At 43.9% G+C, this 18,673-nt stretch overlaps 1 protein-coding gene and 1 pseudogene across 1 annotated transcript in view; one reads left to right on the forward strand and one right to left on the reverse strand.

The window, feature by feature from the left end:
• LOC135524323 (IQ motif and SEC7 domain-containing protein 3-like) overlaps positions 1-2,476 on the forward strand; it is a 51,646-nt gene extending 49,170 nt beyond the window's left edge. Inside the window, 1 exon segment of the mRNA XM_064951779.1 lies at positions 165-2,476. Within this exon segment, the coding sequence (XP_064807851.1) occupies positions 165-623 (459 nt within the window). The 3' untranslated portion in view covers positions 624-2,476.
• Positions 2,477-3,011: 535 nt separating this feature from the next.
• LOC135524992 (phosphatidylinositol phosphatase PTPRQ-like) overlaps positions 3,012-18,673 on the reverse strand; it is a 57,703-nt pseudogene continuing 42,041 nt past the window's right edge.

The following is an 18,673-nucleotide window of genomic DNA, read 5'->3' on the forward strand; positions in this document are numbered from 1 at the left end:
TCCACCCAAACACAGGTGTGTCTCTGGGCTGGTGTGTGTGTTAGCATGCGTTCACTCCCTGCATGCCTGCATGCTGCCAGTGTATCTAACCCACCAGAGGGCTGCTGTAGGCTGCATTCAGGCTGGTAACTCCTCATGCCATTCTCTGGCTGTTTCTAAACTAGGTGTCAATTCACAATAGGCTGCTGCAGACCTACCACATGACCCAGCCCAGCCCTGATAGGCTGCTCCAGACCTACCATGTGACCAGTCCTGATTCCACCCAACTGGCTCTGGCAGCACCGGCCATGCTAAGTGCCACCCACCCCGGAGAGTTCCGCCCAGACACCCTCATTCAATGCCAGCAGATCGTCAAGGTGATCGTCATGGACCAGAGCGGCCGTGGGAGAATGGAAGCTTTCCTCAACCAAGGAAGCCCCGCCTCCCACCACCGCCTCATCCAATCAGCGATGTCCACTCCAGTACGGGTCAGAGAGGGATCTGAGCCCCCTCTGCCTCCCCCTCCTCCCCCCTACAACCACCCCCACCAGTACTGTCCCCCCGACTCCCCCTGCCCTCTCTCACACACCCTGCCTCACCCCCTCCGCAGACGCAACTCTAGTGGCTCCCGCAGCCTCGTCTGACATATGACCCCCTCACCCCTGACCCTACCACACCTTATCATGCGCCCTCTGACCTTTTGTTAAATAGTCATGTACAGTATTGGTGAAACACACACAACACAAACACTCATAGACAAAGATAGAGAAAAGGTGAGACGAGGAAGGGAGGAAGAGAAAGAGGGCGGGAAGGAAGTCGTCTGAGAGAAAGGGAATAAGCCCATAAAGCGAGTGGGAGATAATAGAGAGGATTCAAATCAATATGAAATCAAAGTCATCTAATGATTTCATGTGTATTTTTGAATAGGATGTCATTTTGACAACATTTGTAAACAGAGATTTTCTAATTGTGCAGCTCTTGTGACACAGTGTCATCTGTACATATCTATATCTGTTCCTGACTTTAGAAAGAACGATTTAGGATACAACCTCTCACCACCTGATCCCCGACTCTAACCCTGCCCTGATGTCACACAGCTGATGGAACACACAGATCTCCTCCATGTGTGGAGCTGTCTGGACATGGAGACATGTCACCTCAATGACATCATCAACATCATCTAGGGTTTTAGGGTTGGTGATGTGTGGTAAAATATGATAATCAGATGCTAATAATACTTTTGATCGTGAAGAAGTGAGTATGTCTGAGTAGCATGGAGGGAAGAAGTGAGTATGTCAGATTTGCAGGGAGGGAAGACTGTTACTCCTGGCTTACAGATGACTACAATCTGTATTTCTATTCGTAATGTCGGACTTCTACCCTGATTAACATATCTGCGTGTGTATGTGTGTTTGAGAGTATAAGGGTCTGCCAGTGTATGTGCGAGTGAAATGGTGTGTCTGTGTGTGCTTGTTTGCGTGTGCGAATGTGTGTGCGAATACCATTGTTCTATTCTCTGAGGTTTTGCTACACTGGTCCAAGCCTCACACTCAGGAAAATACCAGTACTGACGACAAACTGTTCAACATTCTAACTTATTGTTTGATTAGTAATAACATGAACATTGTATGTTATAAACTGGTAATGTTCTAACGTTCTATCTAATTTGTCCTTTTGAATATTCAATCTCACTTGCTGAATCCCTAAAGGGTTAACTATTACCCATTCCCACATGATTAACCTGTTCTCCACTGGAATGCATGTTACATAGGAATGTATATACACACACAGTACACACACATAATTACTTAAGTATGTTTATTTATCAGAATATTGAACATGTTTCATTATTATTATAATAGTGTTGTTACATCTCTTCTTTCCCTTTCCCTCTCTCTGAGGGCTGTGACACGTGGTGACCCACTGAGGCTGATCTTCTTCGTGTTGCACCATATTATTAGAGTATATCGGAATACTGAACATGTGCACAGTATATAGGTGGTATATATATATATATATATATAATGTAAAAGGAATGGACGGACTGCCGATGTGTGTATTTATGTATTTGTACAGAGAGGTGGAAATCTATTTGTTTTTCAGATTATGGGGGAACAGCACCCCACTGTTACCACGAGAGACACACACACAGATGACACATTATCATAATTAGAGCTCTGTGTAAAGGGCTATACTGTAGCTGTGATCACACTAGCGTTAGCATTAGCTAGATGGTTTAGTGGAAAACAAGCAGGAGTCATAGTAGACATTTTAGCATGTTCTAAAGCCCTAACATATCACCTTAACACTGAGTCTGGCTCGCCTGTCCTGCATCCATCTTGGAGATGTCTTACACTGTTGAAGAGAGCACCTGTGCACCGTCACATTAAGAATTTACTAAGATATCATGTTTATAACAATTACAGTGTTTACTAATGGAATATTTCTAAAGATTTATGTTTGAAGAGAATTACATAATAAAGTAGTTTATACTCTACCTTGAGTCCTGGGTCCTGTCTGTCTGTTTGTGTGTGTGAAAGGTTTGCCTGCCGACAGTACTTAGCACCTCTGAACAGTGTCGGCAGTCAATCTCTTTTGTGTTCACACAGCAAAGACTTTGGAAGTCGTCAGCCACTCAGCCTTGTTACAATACTCCAAACCAGAAGGGGGCAGTAACGTTGTTTGGCAATGCATATCCATGCGTATTGCTTATGGTCATAATTCTATTTTGTAGAAAGCCCCTATATATATATATATTATTATTTTTTGGCTCCCCCACATGGAGGTTTGTGTTTCTGATTGGCTCCAAGTCAAGCTGTTGGCCACTGACAAGCATTGTGTAGGTTCTTCGCTACCGGGTCGGCGCGCAACAGGTACCGCTTTTGTACTAGCAAGAGAAGGAACGGCCTCCCACTGTGATAAGTACTTACAGTATCAGCAGTCGGTGAGATTCTCAGTGTATTTCATGCTTCACTCTTTTGGGGTATCATTTTTATACACTAAACAGCTCACTGAGACAGACAGACAGTAGGTGAGTAGTGGAGTTGATTTTACTTCTGGTCCAAAACACAGATGTGGAACAAAATACATCAAATACACAAGAACACCCCACAAATATATTATACCTCAAACCTCCCAATTACACTGACAAACATAGCAACACGTGATATAAACGTAGTAACACAGCGAAGCAAACATATGAACACCTTGACAACACTATTTGGCCGAAAAACCTAATATACAAAAACATGATACAAGAATACAATGAAATACACAGTGGAATAACTATTGCAAGATACCTGTAAACCTCCATGTGTGATATATATCCCTCTCTTTTCTGCCTGTGAACTTATACAAAAGATGCAGGACTCCACGAGGACTGTAATTGTGTGATGATTCAGGCCAGGTAAATAACTAAGTTTCGTTGTGTTGTTTTGACCCTCCTGCCAGAAAAGGGCAACTGGTGTTCCCAAAGAAGCTAGAGGAAACATTACTCTGTTTGGACTACACAATTCTCTCTCCCTCCTCTTTCTCTATCTCTGGTGGAGCAATCCATCTGACAAACAGTCAGTGTGTCCAGGATTTGGCCCCATGACCCAGGGATAGATGTGTGTTCATCAGGTGTGAAGTTGACTGATAAGTTCTCAGCCTTTACATCGTAGTCTCCTCCCATTCCAGCTCGACATCACCTGCAAGAGAACAAAAAAGTAGATATGTGAAATGTGCGTATGCTAGTGTGTGTTCTTGTATATGTGTGTGCTCACCCTCCATAGCTTCCAGTGAGTCCATCTTCTCCAGAGCAGAGTAGTTGATGAACCAGATGGACTGGCTGTTTCCTTTACTGTTCAGCAGATCCAGAGTACTCTGGTGTAGGAACATATACTGGGCCTGGGGATATGCGTGAACAGACTCTCTTAAGATTCTGTCTGGCAGGTTTGAATGCACCAAATAAAACTAGATCATACTATGAAGTATCATATCCATATCACAGTAATAATATTATATTATGATACATGTTGTATAAATGCATATTTCTCACCAGGTTCTGCACCATACACATCCTCTCACTGCGTAGTTCAGCCACCAGACCGTAGATGTCCACAAAGTCGTGATCACTGACGTGTTGGATCAGGTGATCCAGTGTTATAAACACTCCTGTCCTGCCCACGCCAGCACTGCAGTGCACCACTATAGTAGTGTTATCATGCCTGTTGGCTCTGATGGCTCGAACAAACTGTATGAGTGTGGTGCTGGAATCTGGTACACCATGCTCTGGCCAGGAGGTGTAGTTGAAGTGGTGAACCACCATGTAGTCCCCATGCTAGGGGGAGAAAGGGAGACAACAGACAGAGAGAGAGGGGGGGGAGAGAAAAGGAGTGTCAGAGGGAGAGAGAGCGAGGGAGTTAGAGAAGGAGAGAGAGAATAATGATTTTATTGTCAAGAGGATAACTCTGAACTTGTTTACTCTGGGGTACTCAAATATACACTGATTGTACAAAACATTAGGAACACCTGCTCTTTCCATGACAGACTGACCGGGTGAATCCAGGTGAAAGCTATGATCCCTTAATGATGTAACTTGTTAAATCCATTTCAATCAGTGCAGTTGAAGGGGAGGAGACAACTGAAAGTAGGATTTTTAAGCCTTGAGACAATTGAGACATGGATTGTGTATGTGTGCTATTCAGAGGCTGTATCGGCAAGACAAAATATTGAATTGCCTTTGAATGGAGTATGGCAGCAGGTGCCAGGTGCACCGGTTTGACTGTGTCAAGAACTGTCGTGCTGCTAGATTTTTCACACTCAATAGTTTCCTGAGTGTATCAACCAACAATTGTTCACAACCCAAAGAACATCCAGCCAACTTGACACAACTGTGGGAAGCATTGGAGTCAACATGGGCCAGCGTCCCTCTGGAACGCTTTTGACACCTTGTAGAGTCCATGTTCCGATGAGTATTCAGACCCCTTGACTTTTTCCAAATTTTGTTACGTTACAGCCTTATTCTAAAATGGATAAACTTGTTTTTTTTCCCCTCATCAATCTACACACAATACCCCATAATGACAAAGCCAAAACAGTTGACATTTTTGCAAATTTATAAAAAAAATATTATATATATATATATATATATCTTGTTTAAATACTAAAAATCTCTTTGCTTTGTCATTATGGGGAATTGTGTGTAGATTGATGAGGAAAATATACAATTTAATCCATTTTAGAATAAGGCTGTAACTTAACAAAAGGTGAAAAAAAGTCAAGCGGTCTGAATACTTTCCGAATGCACTGTATGTATATATGTGTGTGTGTGTGTGTTACCCGCTCCACTTTGAGAGCTCTGACGGTCCAGTCAGGATAAACGTCCTCTGTCAGCTTGGTGATGATGATGTCCCCAAACACTGTCACCGGCTTATTGTCCTCTGGCCAGTACTGGTGACACCGGATCTAAACACACCCACACACAGCACTCACACACAAAATTGGTGACCGGATCTAAACAGACATACAAACCTGACACTACTAAAACCTTGGTCCGGTCCTTACCCTTCCTTTCTCATAGCACTGTGTGAGCATAGCGATGGTTCGTGTGCGAGTCTCCCAGATCATCCTCCAAAAGTCAGCCACAGTGCCGGGGAGAGGACCCTGGGTCGCTATGAACTCACTAGGACACAGGTAACCCTGAGCGGGAGAGGAAGAATGTTATAGTCAGAACAGAGGAGGTCACAGGTCTCCAGTTGTGTAACACAAACGTTGGGGTGTTTAGAAATGTGAGCTTCTCTGAAAGAATGAGTGTTCTCTTTTCTGTGTCTGTGTGTGTGTGTGTGTGTGTGTCTCACTGAGATGAAGCTAGCGTTAATGTAGTCAGATCCAGGCATGCCAGGTTCAGACAAGAGCTTCACACGGTTGTTGTTGTCTGTAGAGGAGAGAATGTGTTAGGTTGTGTGTGTGTGTTACGCTCACTGTGTGTGTGTGTGTGTGTACATACAGGGTTTGATGTTAGTGAAGCGGTTCTTGGATCTGTTCCAGGGAAGGTCAGCGTCTGAAGTAGCCAGATCCTGCAGCAGTTTGGGCAACTCCTAGAGAAGACAGGGTTAACGCTGTCAATCCACGTACACACACACACAGGTTTTCACATGGGGTCAGAGGTTAGAGTTACATACTGCAAACTCTTCCTGGAACTTGGTGTTCTCGTTGGCACACAGATCCTCTACATGCTGCAGGAAAGACTTCTTATTGACGGGCCTGAGAGACAGAGATAATCAGAATCACGTTTTTTGTCCTACAAGAGCAAAATCTTGGCACAGCTCACACATGAATGCATAAACCATATATGAATATCAAAAATCAAACAAACAGGAGGTGGGGATAAGAGAAATCCTTCACAGGGCAGCAATCCAAATCCAACTATTACTGCCCAACAAACTCACATAATGTACACATAGAACAACATACACACTCATTAGGTGACTTACTTGAGAGACTTTCTGTAGCTGAGAAGTCTGAAACAGAGTTGACAGAACAATATGAGTGCTTTATTTTCCAGTCACAACAGTACACTGTGAGTGCTTTATTTTCCAGTCACACCAGTACACTGTGAGTGCTTTATTTTCCAGTCACACCAGTACACTGAGTACAGCAGACTTTATTTTCCAGTCACACCAGTACACTGTGAGTACAGCAGACTTTATTTTCCAGTCACACCAGTACACTGTGAGTACAGCAGACTTTATTTTCCAGTCACACCAGTACACTGTGAGTACAGCAGTCTTTATTTTCCAGTCACACCAGTACACTGTGAGTACAGCAGTCTTTATTTTCCAGTCACACCAGTACACTGTGAGTACAGCAGTCTTTATTTTCCAGTCACACCTGTACACTGTGAGTACAGCAGTCTTTATTTTCCAGTCACACCAGTACACTGTGAGTACAGCAGACTTTACTTTCCATTACTGTACAGTTACAGGCAGACTGGCAGACTGAACAGCACTTCAGTAGACTAAAGCCATGAGACAACAATACACACTTCCAACTGTAGCAATGCAACACAGCAACACACACACATGGAGTGCTATATAACAAGGGCTACACACTTGAAGGGCTACACACACTGCCCACTACAACTTACTGGATGACAAATATCTCCTTCCGTCTAAAGAAGAAGGAGGAATACCTGGAGAGAGAGTTTGAGAGAGGAGTTGGAGCAACGCTTGATGATTAGTTGATCATTTGAATCAGCTGTGTAGTGTAGGGGCAAAACCCAAAACGGGCACCCGTGGGGTCCCAGGGACCGAGTTTGTAAAACCCTGGGTTAGAGTGAGAGTGGAGAGCACAGACAGCCTTTGTGTGATTGTGTGTGTGTTTATGTGTGTACTGTAGTGTGCGTGCGTGTGTATGTGCGTGTGTTAGCAGCAGCCATGCACATTCTGTAGGCATGCAGGTAGAGTAGTAGAGGCAGAGTGAGCATAATGTTACAGTGGGTAAACCTTTGTGAAGTTGTGTGCGAATGAGAGAGAGGGAGTGTGTATGTGTGAGAAAAAGACACACACAGGCATACACACACTGACCGGTGTAGTTTCTCTTCCTTCAGCTCCAGGTCAGCCACAGCAATCAGTTGATCCAGTTTAAACTTGGTCTCTATAATCTCCGCCTCCCGGGGAGAGTAGGTCCCGCCCTCCTTCTGCCGCTGACGGATCCTGTCATTGGATGAGGAACATGTCAATCACTCTGACACACCTGACTATGGCTGGCTGGGTTTAAACGAGAAAACTTGAGGTTATAGATTTCAAAACTCTAATTAATACTTTTAAAATAAATTGGATTCTGAAGTATGATAAGAACCAGAACAGTATTTAGAATGTCTTAAGTATTTATTTGGCTCTGTTGGTGGTTTAGAATGTTTGCTTTAATGTAATTTTGATGTTGATAAAATCCCAGTAAAGTTGGCCAAATTCCATAAGCAGGCAATTTTAGCTTGGATGTTAGTGTATAAACACAATTTTCCCCCTCACAGATACTTTCCATGGAACAAAAAAGATAAACAATTTAAAAATACGTCTCTTTTTTTTCATAACTAGTTTGAGAATAAATGATTTTGGTTGATCAGTTACTGAATGAGGATGGATATCTACTCTCATTTGGAGAATTTCTTGATACATTTTAAATTCCAATAACACTGAAAGAATATGCAATTGTTTTTGATTTCAATTCCAATGGGGGTTGTATCTCTTTTAAATTGCTCTGTGGTTGATGTAAGTAACATAGATTTACATGAAAATATATTAATTGGCAATATTAACATCAAAGATAAATGTAGTAATAAACAGATTAGGAATATTGTTTGTGACACTACAATTCCCCCAGCAAGATTATTTTGGTCAAATATCTATGGTGATATACAATGGGGGAAAGCATTGAAAATTGCTAACAAATATTGTATCAGTAACAAGGTAAAGGGAGTTTCATTTAAAATGTTACATAGAATCTATCCTGTGAAACATGTTTTGATAAGATTCAAGCTGAATATTGACGATAAATGTGATTTCTATGGAATGGAGAAGGAGACCATTTTGCATTTGTTTTTTGCCTGTATTTATCGTAGAATGTTTTGGATTGACATACAGAATTTTGTTACAAAAAAAATAGGACTGGTTGTACTATTTAATGGTTTTGATATAATGACTTATTTAATAAATTATGATATAGATAAAGATGTAGTATATTTAATTAAACTGCTAATAATACTAGGTCAATTTCATATTCACAAATGCAAATGGTCTAATTCAAAACCTAACTTTTTGCACTTTATAAATTAATTTAAACAATATGGCACTACTTTAACTAAAATTAAAAACAAAAAGGCAATTAAAACTAGTATTATTAATGAATATGATTTGTTTGTTTAGGATTCCTGGCAATGTAAATCGGTTGTATGTATGCTTGTTTGTATGTGACTATTTATCTTTTGTTTGTTGATATTTGTTAATAATAATTTAAAAAATATATATATTTAGAAAAATAAAATAAAAAACTACAAAACTAGAGGCATCAGCTATAACCAGTTTACCTGACAGAGGCGTAGATGATGAGGATGAGCAGCAGGGCCAGGAAGAAGGAGAGGAGAACTCCCAGAATGATCTGTTCATCTCTGGTCAACAACCCATCCACTGACAGACAGGAGGGGTTGAGGGAAAGAGAAAAAATAAGCCTTTCGTGAACTCACACTTGCACTTACATCGACGGGCTGCAATGGATCGGGTCGAGAGCTTCAAGTTCTTCGGTGTCCAAATCACTATGGACTTAAAATGGTCCACTCAACCACGCACAGTCGTAAAGTTGGTGCCCGAAGAGCTTCTATTCCTAAACCACAAGACATAGCTAACAGAATGGCTACACGGACTATGTGAGTTGACCCTTGCATTTTGTTTGTATTTTTTGCACTGTGTATATGCATACTCACAGGACTCTACACACTCACGCACGCTGACACTCCAACACACGCATATCATGCACACACATTTATACTAACGCTACCGTACACACACGTCCACACACTCACATACAATCATCATTTACTCTGCTTGAGCTCCTGTTCCTCTTCTAGCATATTAGCTCAAAAGTATCGTGGAGCTCCTGCACCTAAATATAAACAAACAGTACCGGCACCCAAAATGAGAACAGGTGTTGTACCGAAAATCTCCCCCATGCCAGAATTCTTCCCCTCTTCGCGTTCTTCATTGCTGCGACTTGCTTGCTAGTTAAGATTTCTGCTCTTCACTACGTTGTCAGTTTAGCCTACATTTCACTGACATATTAGAATAAAGCATTTTTGTCTGCAGTTTTCGGTTTGGCTATATGTTTCAAGTGTATGTGGCGGTTCTAGCTTGTATGGCGCCCTGCGCGAACCCGTCTTCAGCGCCCGCACCCGGGGGCGGCAAGATGCAGCCCTGGGCGGCTGGCCATGTCGCCCGTACCTAAATCCCCTACTGATTTTGTATTCGTCTATAAATAAATCTCTTTGGCAAAATTCGTCATCTCTCCCATGTCTTATTCGACTAGTATGTTTCAAAGTGTAAGGATAATAATTCAGCCATAGTTGTTCTGAAATGTTCATTGCTTGCCAACATTTGACTCCCTCCTCTATGTTTAATATAACATACATACATTAATTATTAATTTCGGTTGCCTATGACGTGAAGTTTGTTCTATAGAAAGTATTTGACTCTGATGTGTGTCTCAGAAAGTATTTTATCTAGACACAAAATTAAGGAAATTAGAAGGGGGGGGGGGATTCTGGCAGGGGGGAGATTTTCTGCACTACACTGGAACTTATTTCAGTCAAAGTCAAGCACTCACTATACATATCTACCTCCATGAGTCCAGTATCTCTGCACATTGAAAATAATATTATATTGAAACTGGCCCTGTATTTAGATTCTAATTTTCATGTGTTCTTCTTCTTATTTATTTTTCTTGTGTGTTTTTGTTCTACCTTATGATACTTTTAGTATTGCATTACTATTGATTCCTGCATTGTTTGGTTTAGAGCAAGAAAGGCGTTTCCTGTACTTGTGCATGTGACATTAACTTACTAGCTCTGAGTTTGCAGATAGCTACTTTATTTAGGAAAAATGTACTTACTATGACTGAGAGATGTGGTTGACCTGCCTAGTAATCTTAAGATGAATGCACTAACAGTAAGTTGCTCTGGATAAGAGCCTCTGCTAAATGACTAAAATGTAAACAATTCAAATGAAGGAGTGAGAGTGGTGTTGTTTAATCAGTTTGCATCAGAGAGGAAAGATGTTTGTGGAGAGAAGAGGAGTGCTTACCTGCTGTTCTGATATGCTCAGAGTAGTCGGAGTCTGTGTACTGGCCCCGGATGTTGGTGGCTCGGAACTTAAACCTGCCACACAGACAAAGACATGCACTGTATTAAACTTTGTACGTATGTGTGTGTATGTGTTTATATCTATGTGCACGTGTATGTGTTTACATGTTTGTGTTGTGTATACTCACACGTAGACAGTGTTTGGTTTGAGGGGTCCGTTACAGAGTGTGTTACTGTACTCTTCAGTCAGACAGTTGTCCTTCTCTCCGATGACATAGTGATCATCCTGGTGGTCTATGCGCTCCCCCCCTGAGTCTCTATGTCCAAGAACCCTGTCCCTCACAATACTGTATCTACTGAGTGAGAAAGTGAGTCTGCTGGTTTGTGTGTCCCTGCTCATACGGTCCCTCACGCAGAGTGGGTTGGGGAAGCCATTGTCTGTTAGGTAGGGGGCGGGACGAGAGAGAAATGCTGTCTTCCAGTTGGTCAGGTTCATGCTGTCCATCACTGAGACAGAGAGACAGACAGATGTCAGACTAGACCTATAGCAGTGGCTCCTACATACTTTAGTTCAGGATATATTTTCTGTGTGATTGATGTGTGTTTATGTGTGTGATGTCATACCCCCAGATTCGGACATGATGACCTGGATGCTGCTGATTGGTCCATTGTCATTGCTGTAGAAACAGGCTGGCATGCGAACTATGATGCTTCTGGAGGTTACCATGGCAACTCCTCCTCGGTCCAACATCACCTGGGGTCTCTGGGTGGGCTTGGCAGGAGCTACCCACACACACATTTCTGTATCATGAAGTGTTCGTAGTGCATACACATATATTCACAATATGACACCCCCTACAACTAAGTTTCTAAGGATGTTGGGATTATAAAGGGGTTATGTAGGGATTATGAATGGGTTATGTAGTGTTTATGTAGCACTGTACCTTTGATCCCTGTAGTGATCTGAACCTCTGAGCTGGGGGGGCTTAAACCTGCTCCGTTTACCGCTGCAATCTGTGTGTGAGAGAGAGTTGGTTGGAGTGTTTCAAATGGTGAGAATAATGTTTCAGAAAGCACAATTGTTATGTGACACTGTGTGTGTTCCTCACCCGTATATTATAGTTGTGAACCATGTGTTTGTGTAGTTGTGCCTGTGTGTGAGATCCTCACCCGTATACTATAGTTGTAGCCTCCCTTAAGCCCGTCGATGACTGCGGTCAGGGTGCGGTTCTCATTTTGGACCACGGTGAGGCGGTCGATGGTCATCTCTAGCTGGCCCTGGCGGTAGACCAGCACCGTATAGGAACTGATGTTCCCATTAGGCTCCTCCGGGGGGGCAAAGGTCACAAACACACGGGTCACTTCCTCTGGAATTACCTGGAGGGTCACGTTCTTAGGAGGATCCCTGGGCTCTGGAGGGAGCAGGGGAGAGGGATGGAGGGAGGATGAGGAGGAGGAGGAGAGAGAGAGTGCTTAACTACCTTCTAGCAGTTGAATAAAGTAGCTACTGTATTACTGTATGTGTGGGTTCCTCACCCTCCTCCATTGTTCTGATGACAGTGGGCTCAGTGGCTTGTCCGTCCCGCCGTGCGTTCTCCAGTCGTCCAGTGAAGGCGGTCACGGTCACAGAGTAGCGAGTGAACGCAGTCAGGTTTGACACAACTACGGTCCTCAGCTCCTCTGGGCCGCGTACTACAGACTGGTTTAACCCCTCGCTATCCAGCTGAACAACAACACAACATACAGATGCAAGAAACTCCTTTTTTCTCATTATTCTTTGAGTGTGTGTGTGCATGTGTACTCACAGAGATTACGTCTATGAGGTAGGAAGTGGGGCCGGTAATCACATCTGGGAGTTGCCATTCGATACGGAGGCCATTGGAGGACATGGTCATTGAGAGGTTGCTGGGAGGGGCATCAGGGTCTGAGGGGAGAGACAGGTATGAATATACGCATACTGCCCGGGTGTGTAGGTACTTGTATTTCCAGTCACATCCAGAATTATTGCTACCATGATAAAGATGATTTAAAAAAGACTGTATAAGCTATATTGTATGCTAATTTTAAAAATATATATACAGTACCAGTCAAACGTTTGAACACAACTACTCATTCAAGGGTTTTTCTTTATTTGTACTATTTTCTACATTGTAGAATAAATTTAGGCGGCAGGTAGCCTAGTGGTTAGTGTGTTGGGCCAGTAACCAAACGGTTGCTAGATCAAATCCCTGAGCTGACAAGGAAAAGTTATGTTGTTCTGCCCCTGAACAAGGCAGTTAACCCACTATTCCTAGGCCATCATTGTAAATAAGAATTTGTTCTCAACTGACTCCTGAGGAGGAAAAGGTTTCGTTGTGCCCTCTTCACAACTGTTTTGGTATATTTGGACCATGATAGTGTCACGCCCTGACCATAGAGAGCTGTTTATTCTCTATGTTGGTTGGGGTGTGATAGTGACTAGGGTGGGTCATCTAGGTTATTAATGGTTTATGTTGGCCTGGTATGGTTCCCAATCAGACATAGTTGTTTATCGTTGTCTCTGATTGGGGATCATATTTAGGAAGCCATTTCCTCATTGTGCTTTGTGGGATCTAGTCTACAGATAGTTGCCGGTGTGCACACCAGTAGTGGCATGGTTAATTTTTGCTTGTTTATTTTGTTTTGGTTAGTTTCTATGAATTACAATTATGTGGAACTCTACGCACACTGCGCCTTGGTTCAATCATTTCGACAAGCGTGACAGATATTTTTTTGGTGATGTGGACACCAAGGAACTTGAAACTCTAGACCCGCTCCACTACTGATTATGTTTTGCTTTTCGTGTATTGTTGTGTATAATGATGTGTTTTAATGTGTAGTTTAATGTGTTTATTGTATTTTGATGTGTATTGTGGTGCTATACAGGGCTCAACTGGTCTCAACATGTAATAATTTTTTTGTATCGTCATTAGCACAATATTCATTATCCTAATTCTAGCTCCAAGACTCCGGCAATTAGAAAAAAACAACAATGTAGATTGTGCTGTTTATTGGCTCATTGAACCAGGTCGCGCACTGTAGTCTAAAACAATTATATCATATCTGAATTATGTCATCTTTATGCACATTCACCATTGTATTAGTATAAAATAATAGATTTTTCTCATTTTTTGGAACATACAATATTGCTCGGTATTTGTATTATTTATTTTAAACAATCTTTTTTGCTCATATTTGTCAAGGGTTCCAATCCTTTTGGATGTGACTGTATGTGTATGTGCGTGCGTGGGTGGGTGTGTATACTTACTCCCAGCCAATGTGTGTGTGTATCTCCAGGGTGTGTGTTCTCCTGGCCCAGCATTAGTAAGGGCTGTGATTCTGAAGCGGTAGAGGCGGTACTTGACCAGAGACTGGAGAGTGATGCTCCTATTGCCCTCACCACCATCAGAACCATTCACTGACACCAACACCTGACCAGGAAGATCATGAACATGAATATGATGTTGAGTTCAATGTTAGGAAGTTTATTCTGCAAATATACATGTAGAAAGATGACGACACAGCAGCTTAACAACATTTACATTCAGATATCCAGGTAAACGTACCTCCTGATCCACGCAGCCTGGAGCCAGGGAGGGGCTCGGCTCTGGGAGGGGTGTGGCTTCAGAAAGGGGTGTGTTGGACAGGCAGTCAGGTGACAGTAGCTGCACAGTGATGCGGTACTCAGTGAGCATGCCCAGAGCAGAGAGGGGAGCAGCCCATTGGAGCGTCACGCTGGTGGACGTGGCCTCTGACACACTCAGGAATCGAGGGACACCAGGAACTGCAGGAGGATGGGTTGAGTGGGTTGAGTGGGTACAGTTCATCTGGTCTCCTGGTGTAGTGTACGTGTGTATGTGTGTGTGTGTACCTGACTCGGGGTGTGTGTAGGCAGTACAGTTGACCTGTTCTCCTGGGCCAGCAGAGTTGACAGCTGTTACGGTGAGTGTGAATTCTGCGTCCGGTGCCAGCCCGCTGACCGTATACTGGTTTGTGTCAGCCTGGTGTATGTATGACTGTGAGTCTGAGTGTCTGTCCACCTGGACCTGGTAGTACAGGATGAGTCCATTGGGGTTGGCTGGAGGCTCCCAGTGTAGAAACACAGAGTCCCAGCCCAGACCAGAGCAGGACAGGTTACCCACCACTTCAGACACTGGAGCCAGGAGACACAGGGGTTATGCAAAAGGATTAATAGCCAATTCCACACGCATATGGCACTTGATTTCTAGTTCCACAACCATACATACCCACACACACATACCACCTACACCCACATACATACCGGACTCATTGGTTGTGAAGGACACAGGAGTGCTATACTGGTCTCCATGACCCACTCTGGTGTAGCTAAGCACACTGATCACATAGGAGCTGTGAGGCCTGAACCCACTCAGCTGTCCTTCTGTCCACGGACCTGTAGAGTTCTGAGAGTGAGAGAGAGAAAAATTTGGAAATCTTCTAGTCAGAACATAGCAAAGTTGCAGCATTCCAGTTTAAAAATGTTAATGTTTCTTTGTGAGTGTTTGTGTTTGTGTGTGTGCAATACCTGATATCTGATTGTGTTTGTGTTAATCTCCCAGATCCTGAAGCCGTAGTTTGTGACCACACCATTGGGTTCCAGAGAGGGTTCCCAGGTCAGCCACACAGAAAAGGCTGTGTGGTTATACAGAGACAGGTTCCGGGGAGGAGACATCGGACCTGGTGGAACACAATGTTAGAGTACATTACTGGCCTTCGTCTGTATGCAGCACAGTTGGAGGGGTTATGGTAGGGTAGAGGTTAGAGGTTAGTAGGGGTTAAAGGTGAGAGGTTAAAGATGACCTGCTTCATCTGTGTGCAGCATCAGTAGTAGCGGGGGTCCGGAGCCCTTGCGGGTGGCTGCAGTGATGGAGAGGTTGTAGGCTGTGTAGGGCAGGAGCTGTGTGAGTGTGAGGATGGTGTTGGGGGTGTGTGTGGTGTTGGAGCCGCCAGGGCCAAACATGGTGAGGGAATACTCTGTTATCTCTCCATTGGCCTCCAGGGGGCGCTGCCACACCACAGACACAGAGGAGGACGACAGGTTCCTACAGGACACCAGCACTGGAGCTGAACTGGGAACTGGTGGGAGAGAGTGGGTTAATAGTATGTATGTGTATGCACATGTGTGGATTTGTGTGTGTGTGTGTCTGTAGACTCACTATCATCATCAGTCCTCACGTGCAGCAGGCTGGTGTGGTTGTGGGCCGGGCCGGCGCTGGTTGCCGGGGTAACGGTGAAGACGTAGGGATAGTACTTCCTGAGTTTGGTAAACAGGAAGACGTTATCGTTGGTTGTCTTGGTGATGGTATTGTTGACAGCGGGGGGTCCGGGGGGGTTGGTGTTAGGGTAAGAGGGGTTCAGAGGTTTAGGGGGTTGGGGGTGTCCTGCTTCCTGCAGGGTGAGCAAGTAGAAGGGGCGTCCATTGGGTTCCATAGGGGGGTCCCAGCTTACTATGATGGCTGTAGAACTGAAGATCTGAGCACTGAGATTGTGGACCGAATCACTGGGCACTGTGGAGAGAGAGGGGGAATTAGTATCACTGACTGAACTACATAATTCTTCAGACTTAGTCCTAGCACTAGAAGAACACTACAGGTTATTTATGCTGTATATACACATAATAGTACATCTACACCCAAACCAGCAACATCAACCAATCAAACACTGGCACCACCCCAGGGAGAGAAACACACCAACAAACATAAAACAGCACTTTGTCATCATCATCATTAACAACATCGTCATCATTAACATCATCATCACCCCATGAGTCATATGGAGAGAATAACCTCAGTGTGGAATAAAACAAGAACACTTTGACCAGAGATACTTCAAATCGAGAAACAAAAAAAACAGAGACATTTTGAATAGCAGATACTCATCCTGGCCACACCCACTTCCGGTGTCCATCCTCTAAGTTCCGGTCACTGAGTCTGACCATATGGAGAGAGCAAACTGAGCATGTGCACCAGGGGAAACAGGGATGGAAAGAAGGAGAGACGCAGAGATGGAAGTTATAAGGAGAGAGGGGAGACCTCAGTGAAGGCAGATTGAGAGGCTGGTGAAGTGGATGGATGGGTGGAGGAGAGAGGGCGGTGTGTGGGTGTCTGAGCCCAGGGCAGTGAGCCCTACTGGGCTTGGCAGGGCAGGAGAGGCAGGGTGAGCTGGAGGTCCCGTGGCTGGAGCACAGAGGCAGAGACACACAGTCAGTGTTAGAGATATCTTCAGACCGAAACAAGAGGCAGTCACTATTATACGTCAGATGGAGGCAGCAGTCTGTCTACACAATTTTTCCCAAAATCACATAAAAACAAAGAGATCATCGTCAAATAGGAACAATAACTATATTTCTTTTGAATAACACAAAAGCTACTATTTTTATCTACATAATTTATTTGACAGGAACATTGCTACTTCTTGTGATCATCCAGATACTGCCATTTGAAAATGATTCATCTGCATCTTAAGCTACAGACTAAACTACTAACACGAATACGATAATGACCTACTCACAAAACTACATGATGAAACATCTCTACTGGATGTATGTTGATAGCATTGTGACATTGTTGATAGCCAATGTGTTTACAAAAGAACTGGATGCCTGTATCATTGCTCTGTTGGGAATATAAGACATTATCAGATATCCAACAGGTCAAAGAGTAAGCTTCCACAGGCTTCAGTAAAAGGAGATACAAACTGGTTGTCTGAGGTACGGAGGCCTCGGAGGGACAAAAAGGGCCAGTTTGTCAGACTGACAGACTTACCTCCTTTTACCAGCCAGCTGAAAGTTACACTTCAATCGCAGAATTTTTACGTGATTTTAGCAAGTTCAACAAGAGGATGGAAAAAACAGTGCATACTCTCTCTCTGTGTCTGTGTGTCTGTGTGTGTGTGTGTGTGTGTGTGTGTGTGTGTGTGTGTGTGTGTGTGTGTGTGTGTGTGTGTGTGTGTGTGTGTGTGTGTGTGTGTGTGTGTGTGTGTGTGTGTGTGTGTGTGAGAAACTGACCGCCATCTGGGGTGAGTAGGTCTAAAGGATCAGTACGGACCCCTCCGTCCCCCTGCATGGTGCTGGAGGTCAGCCAGAGGCTGTAGTTCTGTCCTCCTCTCAGGCCAGACAGACAGTAGGACAGGTCCTCCCCCAGAGAGACAGGGTCCAGCTCTGACACTGGGATACGCTGATGGAGAGGAGAGAGAGAAATGATGCCTTTACAGTAGAAAATAACTCACTTTTACACACGAGCATACAGTGTGTGTGTGTTACTCACCTGCTTTATAACAGTGTTATTGTCTGTGTAGTATAGAGTGTAATGCTGTAAAACTCACCTGCTCTGTGACAGTGGTATTGTCTGAGTAGTACAGAGTATAGTGAAGGAGGATTCCATTTGGCTGAGTGGGGGGTTGCCAGAGGACGGTCACTGAAGAAAAGGTCAGGTTCACCAACGACACATTCTGGGGTGGGTCAAATGGCACTGGAAGAGAATTGCAGGATGAATTGGTGCAAGTTGCATGTCACTTGTGTTTACTAAAAATGAACTGGAGGCATGTTCAGTTGGGACTACAAGATTTTCTCAAAGGATTGTGTGTGTGAGTGTGAGTGCGTGCTTGCCATACGTATATGTGTGTGTATACCTGCGTCAATAATACTGAAGCTGATGTATATGAGGACTCCCCCGTCCCCCAGGCGCGTCCAGCTGGAGACAGAGGCATTGAAGCGACTTTCTGAGTCAACGCTGATCACCACCGCTGTACCTGTTACATTCTGCCACACCTCAGATGACTCATTCCTACAGGAGAGAGAAGGAAGGAAGAAGAAGAAGAGGCCAT

The sequence above is a fragment of the Oncorhynchus masou genome, chromosome 31, assembly GCF_036934945.1.
Source record: "Oncorhynchus masou masou isolate Uvic2021 chromosome 31, UVic_Omas_1.1, whole genome shotgun sequence".
Lineage (NCBI taxonomy): Eukaryota > Metazoa > Chordata > Actinopteri > Salmoniformes > Salmonidae > Oncorhynchus > Oncorhynchus masou.